The sequence below is a fragment of the Oreochromis aureus genome, linkage group 6 (genome assembly GCF_013358895.1).
Source record: "Oreochromis aureus strain Israel breed Guangdong linkage group 6, ZZ_aureus, whole genome shotgun sequence".
In the NCBI taxonomy this organism is placed as follows: Eukaryota; Metazoa; Chordata; class Actinopteri; order Cichliformes; family Cichlidae; genus Oreochromis; species Oreochromis aureus.
The window spans coordinates 31,004,414-31,021,936 of NC_052947.1; the positions used below are offsets into that span (position 1 = coordinate 31,004,414).

The 17,523-nt window shown below is 41.1% G+C and overlaps 1 protein-coding gene across 2 annotated transcripts; it reads right to left on the minus strand.

Annotated features, from left to right (window-relative positions):
* Positions 1–475: 475 nt before the first annotated feature.
* Positions 476–15,832, minus strand: LOC116310610 (sarcalumenin-like). 2 transcript variants are annotated; one of them, XM_031727476.2, is made up of 8 exons: positions 15,769–15,832; positions 8,902–9,846; positions 6,569–6,658; positions 5,836–5,931; positions 3,987–4,103; positions 3,192–3,425; positions 2,427–2,776; positions 476–1,965 (listed from the first exon to the last, which is right to left on the minus strand). In XM_031727476.2, the coding sequence occupies exons 1-8, from the start codon at positions 15,824–15,826 to the stop codon at positions 1,465–1,467; spliced, it is 2,391 nt and encodes a 796-aa protein (XP_031583336.1). In that variant the 5' UTR covers positions 15,827–15,832; the 3' UTR covers positions 476–1,464. The 2 variants fall into 2 exon arrangements, with proteins under 2 accessions (XP_031583336.1, XP_031583335.1); XM_031727475.2 differs by having other exon boundaries at positions 6,569–6,661.
* Positions 15,833–17,523: the final 1,691 nt, after the last annotated feature.

The following is a 17,523-nucleotide window of genomic DNA, read 5'->3' on the forward strand; positions in this document are numbered from 1 at the left end:
TGCAAAAAACGCGCAGCTTCTAAAAATACATCCAACCTATTGCTTTCTTTTCACCATGCAGCGCTTTGAACTCAATTAACACATTGAATGGAAGCGCCACCTGGTGTCTGTCATCACTCACTGCAAAGGATAATTAACCAGCCTCTTCTAAAAAAGCATAGCGTTTCTATTTTGCTGTGATTTGGGCTGCTGTGAGCTCACTCAGCTGTTACACGTTCCGCTGTGCCTCGGATCCATAAAGCATGTATCTGTATGGATATATGTGAATAAGTCTGACTGCAGTTTCTTCCTCTCGACTCACAGTACGTCCAGTCCAAAACAGCATGTTGCGAGAACTGATGCTTTTACCTTGTGTATTCCCAAAGCCTTCTAAATTTTGCAGCTGAACAACCAAATGATATGAATTATAAATCGTTTCAGTGGGAGAGATTTCGTCGGTAATGTCTTTGAAGGCTCACAAAGGAAACAGGCACGATTCCTGATTTTTGGTGTTTACTCAAAAGAAATCACACAAAACAATGACAATGAGAAACAGGCCTAAAAGAATGAGAAGAAGATTACACTTTAAAGGAAATGCCCATGTGGTCTGCAGCCGTTGTTGAGGTAACACTAGTATCAGTTTGGATGGCTGAAAAGGCCACGTGTTATTATGGGTTTTTTTTGCATTGGATAAACAGAAAATCACCAGAGATGTTCAAATAAAAACAGTTTGTATAATGAACATTGTATAGTAAAATACAGAGTCCAGTACAGTTTACAGTAGGGTAGTGGAATTACACCAGGAGCACCATTCCCTCTTCCATTGTACTAATATAAACTTATTCTGGTTTTAGGACATTTAACCTGGTGGCTAGCTGAGTAAAGGCCATAAAAACACAGCACAGCAGATCTCATTGAATTTTCAGACATTGCACACAAAAGACGCGAGACTCGCAGCGTTTAATATCGCTGGAAGAGTAGAGTCACTGCCAGCGAATTTTCTCTGATGAAAAGCAGAGCCAATAAATAATATACAAACTTGAAAGCTGTGAGATAGAATGTCTCTCAGATTTCATTCAGATATCTTGTGAGATTATACAAGCCTGTCATGATGGAGGCAGATGGCACATCTTGTAGACAGCAGTGGCTTCCGATAGAAAGATGGGCATACGTGTTGTTATTTATACTTCAAATTGAAACTGCGGTTAAAAAGGTATGTGCAAAAATGTTGTAATTCTTGTTTTGTTATGTATTAAATTCATTCCAGAGAGCCGTTATTGCCGAGCGATTAGATAAATGAAAACCACATGGTTAAATATTCTGTCTGCTTGTTACATCATAAAGACACAAACAAGCACTAATAAATAAACTTAAGTACTTTCTGATTTGGGTCTTCCAGTTTCTCTAGTTCGTGGTACATTTCCCGTGTCATTTCTCAGTCTTCCCAGCTACCATCTGCCTCCTCCTGCACCCTTCTCCTCCATCTCACTGTCTCCTCCAGCGGTTTTTGGGCTTCTCCTCACACGCAGGGCCCTCACAGGTACCAGGGAGGGGGGGCGGCGGTGTTGGTGCAGCTTTCGCAGGGGCGGGTGCATCTGTCCTCTTGCTAACGCTGCTGAGCAGAGCCGGGAGCTCGTGTGAAATGGCTTTCTCGAGCTTCTCCAGCAGGCATCCTCCAGTCCAGCTGCAGTGATAGGAGAGCTGCTTGAAGTTGGAAATCGGGTTGACCCCGAAGAAGTCCTGGTAGGCCTCCTTGTCTGGCAGGTCGAATTTGCTGACATTGGTCTTAGCCAGAATGGACTTGAAGATGTAATACTTGTCAGGGTCATTGACAATGTCTTGGAACACCTCATGGGGGTCACCAAACCAGCCCAGCTTATCGTAGTAGGTCTGGAGGTAGCGATCCACCAGCAGAGTGTGGATGCGCACACGGATGGCGTGCTGCCGAATGAATGCAATCTTGTTCTCCATCTGATTTTCAATCACCTGCAAGGGAGGAGGAAGAGAAATGAGACAGAGTGGGTGATACAAAACAGATAAAAGGACCAAACGAAACAATGAATTATAGAATACTAGCACGAAAGTGTGCGTTGATTGCAATGATACCATTATGAAGTCCAGTGGTGCTGAACCAACGAGCAGACTTCTGAAAAAGCCTGAAAGCTCATACCCAACTTCAGTCCACTACTTCTCCACTTAATATGACATATGTACTGCTCTCAGTAAAACACAACCTCCTCTCTGTAATCACACTGGTTTAAGCTGTATTTCGGTAATTCTTTTGCATCTGTGCTGCCACATACTCACTTAAAAGATTTGCTGCTACTTTTTGCTTACAGTGTTTCAAAAGCCCCCACTTCTACTCCAGCATCCACCTGAAAGCTAACTCCAGTTTAATCCTGCTTATTAAACTAATAAGTCAACAAAAACTGCTGTAGAAGTTGCACCTGGTTGAGGTCCTCCAGCAGTGAGATCTCCTCCTTCATAAACAGCTCCCGGCTGGTGTCTGGAGCATAGGCGTGAGGCCAGAAAGAGCTGACGTACACACGAGGGGGTTCGGTGACATTGATGAGCGGTGCCATGCTCCAGAACAGAGCTCCGTAGACCCTCATCAGGTCCTGGGTCGAGAGGCTGTCTGCCTTGTTGAGGATGAGGCGGATCTGTGATTCGCGGCCCTTCATCTGCCGAAAGAGCATCTCCAGCTCACCTCCCACATCCAGTTTAGTAGGATCAAAGACCAGGAAGATGAGATCAGCCCGATCAATGAACCACTGGCACACCTCATTGTATGGGTATCCTGAAGGAAGAAGAGGACAATTTATGTCATGTGTTTTAGAGTCAGAAAGCTTCAAGGAAACCTCTCATTGCATCCAGAAGATAAACAATCAACATGCTTTTTATTAACAACTATTCTTTGTTTTATGTAAAAGGCTTAGTTTAAAAAAAACATCATAAAAAACAAATAACTAGCAAAGAATATAGGTTTAATAAACTACTAGCCTATCAGTGTGTAGATATCTGATAGTGCTGTATACTGATTTAATCCACTCTCACAACTCTCTCTATAAACCAGTGTGGAAATGTCATTGTAGTGGGTCACCCCAGTAATAGCAGCCTGCAGTTAAATTTCACATGTCTAATTAGAGCATTAGAACAAAAACATTAAATATTTCATCAACTGCTGCACTGATAGAAGAAAATGTGACCATCACCTCTTTCCTGCTGCTTTCGGTTTTCAATGATGCCCGGTGTGTCGACTATGGTGACCCTCTCCAGCAGCTTGTGTGGCATCTCAATGCCGACCAGTCGCTCCAGAAAGTTCTGGCCGAACTTCTCTAGAGGCGAGAAAGGCCTCGAGCTATCTGCCGCCATGACGATGCCCTCTATGCTCCGAAACTTCTCGCCGTGCATTATGACAGTGTACTCAGAGGTAGTGGGTTCAGCACCTGTTGGAATGATGGAAAAGGAAATGCTTTATTAATTTGCTTAATTAACTTGTAATAAGGACTTAATTGTGAATTTGTTAATGCCAAATAACTCCAACATATAATTTTAGTACTAAAACGAAATGCTTGTCTAATGTTTAACGACTGTAAAAATAAACTATCGTTTAAATGCTTAACTAAACTTTGAGCCTTGTTTGTAAAATGTTTCTAGACAAATGTGTTTTTAACACTTTTGAAAGAAGGGATAAAACTTTTGGCAGATATTCAGGGTTGTTTTATGTGTGTCATATGGCCCCAAGTGGCAATGAACCTTCCTTAATAATGAAATAATATATAATATGTTATATAGTCTGAGGACGTGTTGAAACACTCGTCCCACTGAAAACATCGCATCCAGGAGAACATAATCCACTTTCTGGGATTTCCTCACCTGGATTATTGAGCATGCATCAAGCTATTATTATTACTATTAATACTATTCTGTTTATTTACACTGTTACATTATAGCTACAAGTCAAGATGAAGCTGACAAACTAACAATCATGCTTTATCTGTATGAACCTGTGTAGAGTTCCTGGGGGGTGCCGTGAAGACCCAGCAGATAGTTGATCATAGAGGACTTGCCAACGCTCCAGGGTCCCAGAAACAAAACCATGGGCTTGGATGTGACCTCGCCCTCTGAGTATGTGAGAGCCAGACATAAAAAAATGGTAAATGGTAAATGGCCTGTATTTATATAGCGCTTTACTAGTCCCTAAGGACCCCAAAGCGCTTTACACACCCAGTCATCCACCCATTCACACACACATTCACACACTGGTGATGGCAAGCTACATTGTAGCCACAGCCACCCTGGGGCGCACTGACAGAGGCGAGAGGCAAGCATAAAAAAGAAGGATGAAGAAAAAAGGAACAAAGCCATAGACAAAGAAGTCATTAAACATATCAAACCATTTTTTTTAGAAAAAAGGTAAACTATACTACTGTTTAACTACTGTTTTTTATAAACATCTTTACCTCCTCGAGTGCTTACTAGAGCTAATCCTGGTTTCTGTCATATTTCAGGCTTGCTTCCAGAACAAAATGACTGGCTGTGCATCAGAAGCCACTGAGGGTGACCTCTGCCCTTACAGCTTGCTAGCGTCACCCTTTGAAAAAACCTATTGTAATGGTCGTCAAACCGCATCTTCACTGATATATGTTGAAGTGCCAAAACTCATCATTAAGGGTACATGAAAGGTCACCAAATGTCCTCTTTTTGGGGGAAAGAGTTAACAGTCAATCCACAGCTGCAGCCATCACTCCTGCTTATGTCACCACACCACACACTGGTTGTTTGGTTTGTCAGTATACAGTGGGTATGCACCCCTGACACTTTAATTCAGAGCAACACAGGTCAGCAAAGACTTTCAAGAATGCTAGAAAGTTTTGAAGGTGCCCACTTAAAGTTTTGGTAAATCCCTCTGATTATTCTTTTGTGGCATCCTTGGCTTTAAATTAAAACCTCCCGTTGGACAAAGGAAATACCAAAATGAATGGGGACATTTAATTCAAAGCACATTTATTCTCCCCTCAGAATATAAACTTAGAAAACAAAGCATAGAATCTCTTAATATAAAGGACTTTAATGGTACACTTTGTGATATATACTCGCCCATGTTAAAAACAATAATAACAATAATAAATGAAACTACCATTGAATTGACTGTAATTGTGTACTTCCATTCTGGACCACAAGGTGTCCCAGAATTACATGGCACAGTGTGAAGTCTTGATCCTGCTCCTTAGCATAAATAATACTTCATGCCCTGAAGTGCTATGGAACAAAGTTGCAGTGCGCCTGGCCCACATTTCAGCAGACAGAGTCCTTATTGTGCTTCTCTGTGTGCCTGGTTTGAATAATGTCACGTCTTGGCTTCATATTCATTTTTAATTATGACTTTATTTGTACTTCAGGGTTTCTGTGCTGTTCCATTTCATTAAACCAGGCACTGTGTACATGTGAACTGATAAAGGAATGTGGGTAGGGTGTGCTGCTGTGGTTTTACACACCACAGTAAACGGCTGGAAAAGGAATTTGTTGAAGTCGTATCTGCAGTATTAATACATGCGTGTCGTGTGTGTTTGTGTTTCTTTTGATTAGTTGCCAGAACTTTGGCTTCTGACTGACATTCACAGCAACAGTATTTCTGTGACAGGGAAGCATTTGAAATCGTGATTTCTAATGCTCTGCAATTAAGATTGAACTTTATAACACAAGAAGCCGCTGCTGAAGTTAAAAATAGACGTGAAGAGATCAGGTCCAACAGTTTCTTCCCATGTTGCTAATGTGGACCTGTAAAACCTGTTTGTGACTGTACAGACAAACCGTTTGGTAAGTGCAGTTAAACTCCACAGGAAGCTAAATCACCTGTGACTTCATGCTGCCTGAGCTCATTGTACTTGAAGGCTTGCTCTACTGGCTTGACGGCCTTGTGGTAGATGTTCAACAGCGTCTTCACGGCACCTGGAGGGGAGTAAAGCAAAGACAAACTGGACTGTTGGGATGGTGATGTAAAAGAGCACTACGAATGCTCTTACTACCATTACTGACGACACCAATTGCTTCTGCTGCATGTGATGAATCGGCTTCTTAAAGTTTACTGAATGGATCTGAGGTGATTAGGGGCTGGCTTTGCTCAGCTCTTTGGCCTCACCGCAACAAAACAATCTAGCTCAACAGAACAGAGGGGCTTTTTGTGCCGGGGACAGAGTTAGGCATTTTCACTGATTAATCACCTTCCCTTAAGACACGTCTGCATACACACATGCTCACATAAAGGCCTCAGGACCCAGACATCGGGAAGCAATTTTCAGAATAGTTTCTGCAGAAAAAAACCCTCCAAAATTGTTTCAAACTTCCTTTCATTTGCATGCAAAAGCATCTGTTTTTCTTTTCCACTGACAAAGTAGCTGTAAACATTCTCCTGCATTTTTTCAGTACATAACTCCAGGCATCATTTCTGCAGCAAAAGTCTGAAAGATATTTGAAACAGTGCAGCGTAGCAAATGTGCTCACTGAAGAACTAGCTTTTTATTGAGAGGATGTGTTTTATGGGAGTTTTAAAGAGGGAGATTCTTAACCGCCGCTGTTCGTTCCTTACCTGAGAACTCTGCTGAGGGTTCAGCAGACGCCAGTCGCAGCGTATCCTCAATGTGGGAACGGTTCCTCGGTGCCACGCTTAATCTCTCTCCTTCTGTGCATTTAAATTGGAAGAACCAACTGTTTAGGTTAACACATGACAATTAACATGGAAAAACAGGCACACAATGACAGTAAGTCATCGAATTTTATCTGTGAAAAATATACTGTATATTTTTGCTGTTGCGCACACAAAACAACTGCTGACATGGTGGGAAAATAAACGTGGACTCAATGTAAAATGTCCTAAATTGTTGTGTCATGCTGTTATATATCTATCTGTCTATTCCTTTCCACAGCTACTCCTGGCTGTTTATTTCTGTACCAGAGGTTGTTTCTGATTCCTCTTTAACTACACACAGTGTCATATTCTGGGGATTTGGCATGTGCACAAAAGAAAGAGAGAAGCCGGATACCATAGACCTTTGCTGTCATTTCATGACCTGTCTCAGTTAAATGCCCAGTTACACAAATATCTCATTACCAAACAGAATTTATGTCATAAGGCACATTTTATATACACAAAACACAATGTCTTTATTAAAGTTGCGACAGACCAATAAGCTGCCTAATAAGCAAATTGCACATTACAGCATTTGTAAAAAAAAAAAAAAAAATCCTTTCATGTTCTCAAAGCTTGGGTTGTTTTCATTTATCAATAGATTCTTTTCTGGGTGCTCCACCGAACGTTTCCAAAGGGCAAGCACGAAATGTTCCAGTGAGGCGTTCTTTAAATTAAGGGACTCATTTTTTAATTTTTATTTCTTTCTTGTCAGAAGCTAGATGAGAAAATCAGTAGGCATGTCATACTAAGCGACTCTAAGGCTGAAAAATGAAGCCAGAGCACAAGTGCCAAATATGGCAGGTCCTTAAGTGGCCACTTGAGTCTGCCTCCAAAAGTGAGCAGTGAGCAGATGTTAAAAGAGGCCAACTCACAGTAAAATGAACGTGTTTACAATGGGTTAAAAACGTTAGTCTTGTAGATAATTTACCCCTTCATAAAAAAGTAAAAGGGAGGATTTTTTTCACTTTTACATTTTTCAAATATATTTTTTGGGCTTTTTAGCCTTTGTTGCAGTAGGACAACAGGAGAGAGACCAGAGGTGAGATTCACTCACAGGCCTTCAGCTTTAACCTTATGAACAGTATGAAGACTTAAAGTTTAGTAACCGGAAGCTTAGATTGACAGGTGGTTGTCACCAGAAACTTTTAAAGCAGTTTTAATGTAATTATCTGACTGACTCTGACTCTGACCCGCAGAGTCTGTGGAATATTTCGGTTTTGCAGTCATGTGGCTGCTAACCATGTGAGGGTAACTTGTATGCCATTTTGGAAGTGTGACCCTGTAAGGTCAAGTGAATAAGGCCCCAGTCAGACCATCTGGCAACCATCGGTCATGTGGTAATAATTTATATATTCCCTGACCGGTGGGAAAAAAAAATCTAATTTCAGTTAGTTTGCAGGGAAGACACCAAAATCTGCAAAAACTCTCACCAACTACTCTCTGACTTTCAACAACAAAGCGGAAACAGAAAATGTGCCTTCAACAACTCCCAACTATTGTGTGCATGATTTCACTTGAGAAACTGGCACCAGAGTAGACATAAAAGTCACATGGAGGCCATAAAACTTCAAAATACCGCTCCACAAACCAATAGATGGTACCACAATGCTTACAGTCACCATACATACAGTTTTAGGTCTGAAAGCTAAAAAGCTACAGCTATGAAATGACTAGAAGATCAGCTTAGCACAAAGACTGAAAACAGATATAGCTACACTGGTTATATAAAAACTAATCTCCCTAATATCACCCATAAGGTCCACTAACTAAAACCATAAATAATGTTTGTTTTATGCTTGCTTTATCTAATATTTACAAGCAGGCAAAGAAACAGGTCTTTTTCATTTATGATTTAAAAAAAAGGACAGCATACACCCCACTAAACATGATGAATGAACAAATTAATGAAGTGGGATCAGAGTAAGAGATTGGAATCCCTTTAGGACTTTGCCTTCCTCTTTTATAGTAGGTGTCAACACACGGATACCAGATAATGACATGCTTCCTTAATCACAGAAGCACCAGCTGGATGGGGACAGATTTTCTGTAACACGATCCCTCCAAGTGTACTTGCAGGTCAGAATGAAGACAAGACATTTAGCTCTGGTTTCAGCAAAAACATACAAGTCACTTTGCTCTTCTCCAAAAAAACCCTCAAGCAAATAGATTTTATATAAAAGCTGAGCATATACATCTGATATACAAATCTAAGGGACATCATGTTTTTGTACCTTTGGATTTAGACTGTGAAGGCTCCTCTGGAGTCACCTCCTCCACTGCCTCTACTGTAATTTCCTCACTTACATCCTGCACTCCTGCTTCCTCAACCGACTGTGGTGTTATCTCCTGTGTAACAGCTTCTGGGTGAACCTGTGGAGTGACTCCTGGCTCTTGTTGCTTTTCTAAAACCACTCCAGCCGGAGATTCTGCAATGACCTCTGGTTCAGGTTCAGTCTCTAAACTATCTTCTGATGCTGTTTTTGGTTCTTCTATCAGTTCTGGCTCCGTTTCTTCAGACTCAGGGTTGGTTTCAGGAACCACCACTGGTTCTTCTTTTGATTCTGATTCGGTCACTTCGACCGCCTCCCTCTCAGCTGCATCCTCCACATCTGTATCATCTTGCAGGACTGTTTCCACAGTTTTCATTTTTACAGAAGCTTCCTCTGTTTCTTCCTGTACGTCTTCATCTTCTGATTCCTCAGTCTCTTTAACCGCTTTTTCTCCATCAGTATCCTTAGGTTCAATCACTTCTTCTTCCTCCTGGGATATTTCGTTTTTGGCTTCTTCCTCACCTTCCTCAGCCACAGCCAAAGTCTCCTCCTCGTCTTCAGGAATAGGTGGATCATCTACTGTCTCCTCAGCTTCTTCATCTGATGTCACTTCTTCTTCATCTTCTTCTTCACTTGCTACCACCTCAGTCGAAGAATCATCTTGAGGTGCTTCCTCTTCCTCCTTATCCTCTGAGGAGGATGGGTCTTTTTCAGCATCTGCAGCTGATGGGGCTTTGCAGGGATGGCACACGGCCCTCTCTGGGGCTGGGGTGTCGTTGGAGGAGCTCTGGCTGGAATGCTCCTCTGATGTGTCACAACCACAGGAAAAGAGGCCTCCCTCTGGCCGCTGGAGCTTCAGACGCATCCGAGGCTCCTCATCTTGGACAGAGGAGTCAGGCAGGAGATCTGAAAAGAGAGGGAAATATGATTTCACAAAAGTTTACCTTTCATCACGACACAAACCTTTGAAATATATCTCTGATGACAGCAACATTTTGTAAAGAAAGAGAAGTGATTGTTTTTGAAGTCATTGTCATCTCAGACTTCAAAGAGATGCAATGAAATGCCTCACATTTCATAGACAATAATCACTGTTATGCAAGTCACTTCAATTAGAGATGTACAGACAAGTCACCTAGTTTGCTACGTCAGAGTTCGACCTGCATTCAGTCAGGATGCTTGAACAGAGCAGAACACATGTTTATCACCTCTTGGATTTCTGACTCAGATTTCAGGTCCTTGAGTGGTGGAATGAAGGAATGGACTATTTAAGGCTACAAACACTGGACAGTGGCAGAGGACGCCAAACAGAAATGAATTCATGTGAAGGTACAAATTTTTTACTGATGTGGTGTTTTTAATTAACATGACATTTTTGGCCAAAACTGAATGAATAATAAGTTCCTTTATTTTCTTCTTTATTTGCTGCACCAAGACCCAGTATGAAAAAACATAAGGATTATTTGCAACTGTAGACGAGACCAAGAAACATGCTGTTTAACCCATATTCTTCACATCGCCTTTTCCCACTAAATAATGTTTTCTTAACTTTAAAGGCCAAAGATTTGTTCAGTGATTGATGATAAAATGGTTTAAATGTTTCTCACAGGTCAATATGACATTATTAGCAGAGACTACACCAAGTAGCTCGCACCCATTCAGGCAAACAGACATCAGCATTGTTCTACAGTTACCGTGGCTTCTAAACAATCATACCTATAAACATGCTTCTCCCTCTACATTACACTACATACATGTGCATTAGATACGCTTCACAACCAGAGTGACCAAAGAGCACAAGGCCACGACCTCTGTTTAATTATAACTGCGTGTGAGGAGGAATGCACAGTGGTACAACGTGTGATGTGAGGGAGTTAAATACATGTCTACGGTTCATGTTACACGATGGGGTCAGTGTAATGGATGAAGACTAATAGCCTCAGGCAGCTGTCATGGTTATTAGATTGTCCTACGCTGATAAGTCATTTGTGATCATTTCATTTACATTGTTGGACAGACAAAATACTTCCAACATAAATGTATTAAAATTCTACTGATTTAATCCAGTGCATGAATTATTTTGCTCAATAAACTTTCTTTGGTTCGACTCTCAGTCTAAAGCTTTATCTTTCAGTTTCACTGTCACTGCTTACTGGGACACTTAAAGAAACTAAATCAATATTACCCAAACTTGTTTCACTTGCGCTGTTCCTGTTTTGGAAAATTAAAAGGCTGCTGGGGGAAAAACTGTAACAACAGCATAAAATCCACAACGCAGGACTCTTTCTCTGTTTTGCTGTATCAGGATTGGCTAGTTCCAAACCTCTGAATCAGTGTCCACATCCAAGATTAGTTCATGAAAGAAAATCCAGATGCTGAGTGAGCCAAACTATCAGGTTAGTATCAATGCAGATACAACACCGAATGCCTTTCCATTTTGTGTCTGTGGGCAAAGAGTAGTGTGGCTATCAGCTACTTTCTGTCTAAAAGGTGGATGTGAAAGTAACCAGTAGCTCCCTCTTAATCAGGTATACTTGGACTTTAAGCTTTGATTTATGGTTTCTTTCCCCTAATTTAAGGCCTTGAATCAAACACCACACATCAACTTTATTCTCATAATGCTGCTTATCACCTCTTGGAAGCTTCATTAGTTTATCACCTACTGAGCTGCTGTCAGCATCTGCGACCAGAGAAGGTTTCTAATGCCAAAGGATCCTCACTGTGCATGAACTATAAAGGTTATAATTTAAAATGTTTTGGACACTATGTGCTGGAACTCAATCCATTCATACAAGTGAAAACAACAGATTTGTTTCACTGGTCCATCGCTAAACATGGCTTTAATGCACAACCTACTAACTGGCTTCACTGTCCGATCCTCAGCTCTAACACACAAAAAGACAGAAAATCCTACAAACAATTCCTTTCGAAGCAGAAGAGTCTAGTGACTTTTAGCACACTTTCGGAGCGTGATTAGCATCAGAGAGACAGCATTTGGATGCGAAGATGCTTCCTCGCTGTTACTGAAGGAGGCTAAGTCATGCTTGTCCAGACTCTGGCATTTTGGGTGTAACAAGGCTAATAAAACACATCTTGGCCAGACTTAAGTGCACGCTAGGTGTCAGCAATTGAGTGACTCAAAGAGAGAGGATTAGTGAGAGGAAAAGTGAGGAGGGTGTTTGGTTCAGAGATTCTGATCAAGCTTGGGGGAGGTCTGGATGCTGTCCATAGACATGTTGTTACAGCATTGTCTGCATAGTAACACGAACAGCAGCAGGCGCTGCAATCCTGAGTTTAGTGAGTGAATGAAGGTTTCCAGAGTTAAATGACATTTCACACCAAGGTCAGTGTTTAAAGATCATTCACTAATTATGCAATATAAAACAGATTAAATATCCACTGTTTTTGTCATCTGATCAATTATCAAAGCGTATGTACCAAACATTTATTTCAAACCCTTGATATGATAATTTAGTGGAAGGCTCTTTATCACACTAACTGCTGAAAGTGCATGTTTAAAGAAACTGGTATTTACATGTAGTTTTTAAACTTGCAAACACCGCAGCGATGCTGTCTGAACTTCATGCACACGCTTTTCTCGAAGCTGCTGGTCTCAAGATCACATCAAGCGGGGAGATCATTTTCTGCTGTGCTAGTTGCCAGCAGTGGCCAAATTAAATTAAAGTTAACATAATTAAAAATGGGAATGACGTGCCAGTGGGAAAGGAAAAAAATATATGAGACATAGTATGTGTGAAAATAATCCCCTGTGCTTTCAGAGACACAGCTTTCCAATGCAAAAAACAGTTAGAAAAACCCAAATAAGTGTTTTTCACATTTTTATAGCATTTTTTTTACAGCATAGCTGTGAGAATGGTAATAAGGGTCTGCTGCTGGTCTGCTGTACACATTAGATGGATGTAGCCACTTTTATGATACCCATGGGTTTGTGAAGTCCTCTGCTGAAACCTCAGACTCATCATTTTGATTCAGTTTCTGAAACCAGGCTTGACGAGCAATGGTTGCATCACCTACTCATGTACGCTTGATGTACAGGGTAGCTATGAGCTAAAAGATACGGTTTTTGTATTTATTTTACTCTAGATGGGGCTGTATTATAAAAAGTGAGCATCATGAAAAAATTAAAAAGACTTCAGACCATAAACTCATCAGCAAAGTTGGCCTTAGTCTCACAGACCGGCTGGCGACCATCTGATAGAGAAAAATGTACAGAAACCAGTCACAAACAAAGTGTTGTTCAAAAACCTTCCTTGTGATTGCTTTGGCTGCTGGCTGGTCTGCAAACACCTACTACTAACTAGCTGAGTGGTAGCAAAACTTCAATAAGCACGATGCAAACTTGAAATAGAGAATATTCACCTTCAAGTAAAAGTTGTGCCTTAGTACTATAGGCTAGACGTTTTAAAAGGTTCAACTTTTACTTTGAAAGCAAATGGTCTGCATTTCCAGTTTGTATTATGCTTTTCACAGTTTCACTACCACTTGTTTGCAAGACAAGCCAGTGTCTTTCATGGAAACTACAGCTCACTGCAGAAATCTGCTACAGACAAGAGCAATTGCAAGGAGGTTTTGCAATTTTCACCAATCTCTGGCAACCACTCCTCAAAAGGTCTTTTCTTTGGATACTGATGGTTAGCCACACAAATATAGAGATTGGTCTTGGTGCCTTTATGACTGGAGCCTTACTGAGGTCATGAATACAGTGAGCAGTAGGGTCTTTTTTCTGTGTAATCAGATTTCGTTTTGCAAACAGAGAAGTTGCCTCCTGCTGGCCTTTAGTAATATTGGTTTAAGGCCCTTCCGACTGTCCACCAGGCTATCATTTATATACAGGCCCTGGCCCATTCATCCCTTTGGTCCAGAACAAAATATGTGGGATTTACAAATAAAGCTTCTTTTGTGTTAATCATAGCAAGCTAATGTGCTAATCTAAAGGTGAACATGACATGCTCTGTATCTTTGTTGATATTAGTATATTAAAAACAATAATTTATTAGTTAATGATTCAGTTTGTAAAGCTATCAAAATCAAGGAGCAATGTGCTCCTAATCCCTGCACCGCCGGCTGCTGCAGTGGAGCCTGGGCAGACCGTGGTGTTGTGGGGATAGAGTGGGACAGGTGCCTGGGTGCTGGATGGTACATCTTTGAGACAGAAATAGTGACACAATGAGTCAGAGGGTGAAAAGAAGGAGGGATAATTCCACTCCTATTTTCAGGAAGTGTGACGCTCTTCTTCTCCATGTGATTCTCATGAGGCAGGCCTGCATCTGTGCTGCACTATTACACGCAGCCCCTGCAACAGCGTGCAACCGCACAAAGCTCTTTTTAAAGACCAAGAACAATAAAAGCATCAGTGGTGAGATCAATGACATGCACCTATGTATTGCACTTTGAGCATAACAACCACAGTTAAAGAAGTGTTCGCATACAGGATGGAAGGACTGTTACATTTTGGGTCGATACGTGCGTTTTTCTTTTGTTCTTCTTCATTCGACTCCTGACACTGGCAAATGCCATCTTATATGCTAGAAGGCCACTAGCAGTTAACAAGTACTTAAATACATCATTTAACATCATCTTTAAACAGTTAATTAAATACAGTCATTTAACCCTCCAAAGACAGCGTGCTTTCTGTTAGCAACTCTATCTCCACAGTTTATTTTCATTCACCTCGACTTTTAATGCCCCGTTATGTAATTTTAAACAGCCCAACTGTTGGGCTTCTCGGCTCAGGTCTTATATTCCCTGTGCCGAGCTTCTCGTGCCTGTTTTAGAAGGAAGATCCTGACTGGACAGCGCTGACTGGAATGACAGATTAGCAGCTCTGCAGAGTGGGAGTGGTGAAGCTTTATTGAGACATTAAATGAAGTACTGACTGTCTGTGCTCATGTATGACTTTATGATGAGTGAGTCACTGTATGTGACTATTTACACAGCGCAAATATGTGAGCATTCCTGAAAGAGAGATATACTGATCCCCGGCTTTGGCGACTACAGTATCTGATGACGACTTTGTGACACCTGACTACAGCAGCTTGTAGGGGCCAAAATGAAGCAATGCAAGGGCAGACAAGGGTGTTCTTGGCCTCAACTTTAGTAAAGAAATCAATTAAAAACAAGTATAACGTTCTGAAACAACTTTCGCAACAAGTTTGATTAAGTGTCATGCCTATATCTGTAAGGCGAGCAAGCAAAATATGAGCTAACCTAAATCCTTACTTGGGCACCACACGGTGCTGTCAATGCAGATTATATGTATTTGCATTTGCAATCACTGCGTTTACTTTGGATGCAGAAGAGAATGTGATTCTTTGGAGTATGTCCAAGTTACTCTGTCAGTGCTGTCACTGTGTTCCTCTGGAGGGCACAGAGAATAAACAGCAGGCAGGACAGTTTCCATCAGCTGGAGTCACACCTCAGCCCTGACATTTCCACTTACACAACCAAAAATTCTGCACTGCACCACAGAAGCATATAGTACACACCTAAAAATCAAACCTGAGAATGCATTCAGTTAGCGGTGACCCCATTATAGTTTCCTGGCTCAAATCATGATAATAATAAATAAAGACTATTAAAAAATATTTAAACTTTCCATTTGTTGTTCGTTATCATTTCAATTTCCAGCAAGATGTGCAAAAACCCGCATGCTTAAAGACACAGGCGAAATATACCTACAGCCATCTAAATGTATTGGATCAGCTGGTCCATTTCAAACATAACGCCTGCTTGAATTACACAACCATCAGGCGGTTTTCCAAAACTTAGACATTTTGACAAAATCCCAGCTTCAACACTCCACCGTACCTGCAGCAGACAAGGCCAGAAGAGACAGCAAGCAGCACACAGACACCACAGACTTCATTTTGGCTGCCAGGGACCTGCCGCTCATCTCCCTCAGCTATATATACTGCTCTAGCTGAAGGTCAGAGGGCATGCCAGTGAAGGGGGGGGCACAGCAGCTGCACCCGTGTCGGCCATTGTATGTCAGAGCAGCTGCCGGTTCTAATCGGGAATGTTGAGAGAAGAGGGAGACTAAGTGATCATGTTGTGCTTTGGTTTGCAGGCTGTATAAAAGGACCTTGGAAAATTGAAAAATAAAAATTCAGAAGCTTTACATTTTGATGAGACAAGTTTTTAAGTCATATTTATAGTGCAGCAGTAATGCCTTTCATTTGCTTCATTGCTTTAGCTCAGATTAAAAAAATACTGAATGGATTACCATGAGTTTGGGAGCAAAAAGAAAGTGGCCACTTTATTAGGTACAGGCATAGAGTCACGAAGGTCCAAGAAACATTCCTCTGAGGTTTTGGAAACTTTTGTTTCCGATCATCGCTCTACTGGATTGAGTTCTGGAGACTGTGGTGCTCATTTGACTGCAGTGAACTCATCATGATGCCCAAGAAACCAGTTTGACATAATTTGAGCTCTGTGACATGGTGTGTTTTTCCTGTTGGAAGCAGTCTGAAGACTGGTACACTGTGGTTTGAAAGGGATGGACACAGTTGCATCAATGATTTAAACAGCACTCATTTGGTATTAAGGCGTCCAAAGTGTGCCAAGAAAATATCCCCACAACATTTTACACCACCACCAGATTGAACGGTTGATAGAAGGCAAGGTGAATCCAGGGTTTCATGTTGTTTACACAGAAATCCTGACTCTGTCATCCAAGTGACATAGCAGACTTTGAGACTCAGACCAGGCAACATTTTTCCAATTTTCTATTGTCCAATTTTGGTGAAGCTGTGTGAACTGTAGCCTCAGTTTTCTGTTCTTAGATGACAGGAGTGGGATCCAGTGTGGTCTTCTGCTACTGTAGCCCATCTGCTTCTAGGTTCAATGTGTTGTGTGATCAGAGATGCTCTTCTGCATACCTTGCTTCTAACAAGTGGCTTTTCAAGTTACTGCTCTTCAAAGCAGTCTGGCCATCTTCTGACATCAATGAGACATTTCTGCACAGAGAACCGATGCTCACTGGATTTTGTCCTCTTTGTCAAACTATCCTCTGTAAACCCTGCAGATGGTTGTGTGGCAAAATTTCAGAATTCTGAAATACTCAGACGAGCCCATCTGCCACTAATAACCAACCCCTAAAAGTTGTGTCAAAATTAATAGAATTCATTTGAACTTAAACACTGAGAAAAACCATGCAGATTCACTGACTTCCTTCAAATAGACAATAAAAGGAAAAATATATATAGACTTGCTTTTAGGTGTTCTGTTTTTCCTTGTTTGTATTTTAGCATAATTTATTTTAACTTTATCTTGTTTTGTCCTTAATGTCAGGCTTGCTTTTGCTTGTTTGACAAAGCTCTTGTACATCTTGGTGCTATAAAGTTATTTTAATAGAATGACTCGTGTTCAAATACTACTGTCATACTACAAATACGTAGTGGACTGCATTTTAATCTGTCAAAACAAATAGTACACTACAATATTTTATCATTTTTACAAGTTGTTGCAGTGCACATGTGTATGTGCCACATCTTCTATCACAGCAGTAATAGTCACTCATTATCACCACCTGGTGGCCAGAAATGGTCGTATGTATGAATAAAA

What these genes read in the sequence shown, in the direction of transcription:
- LOC116310610 (XM_031727475.2), bottom strand. Translation starts at nt 15,826, where the DNA reads ATGAAGTCTGTGGTGTCTGTGTGCTGCTTGCTGTCTCTTCTGGCCTTG. An exon ending in TCTGGCCTTGTCTGCTGCAG is followed by an intron (nt 9,847 to 15,768) that starts GTACGGTGGAGT and finishes CTCTCTTTTCAG; the next exon opens with ATCTCCTGCCTGACTCCTCT. An exon ending in TGCTGGAGGACCTCAACCAG is followed by an intron (nt 1,966 to 2,426) that starts GTGCAACTTCTA and finishes CCTCCCTTGCAG; the next exon opens with GTGATTGAAAATCAGATGGA.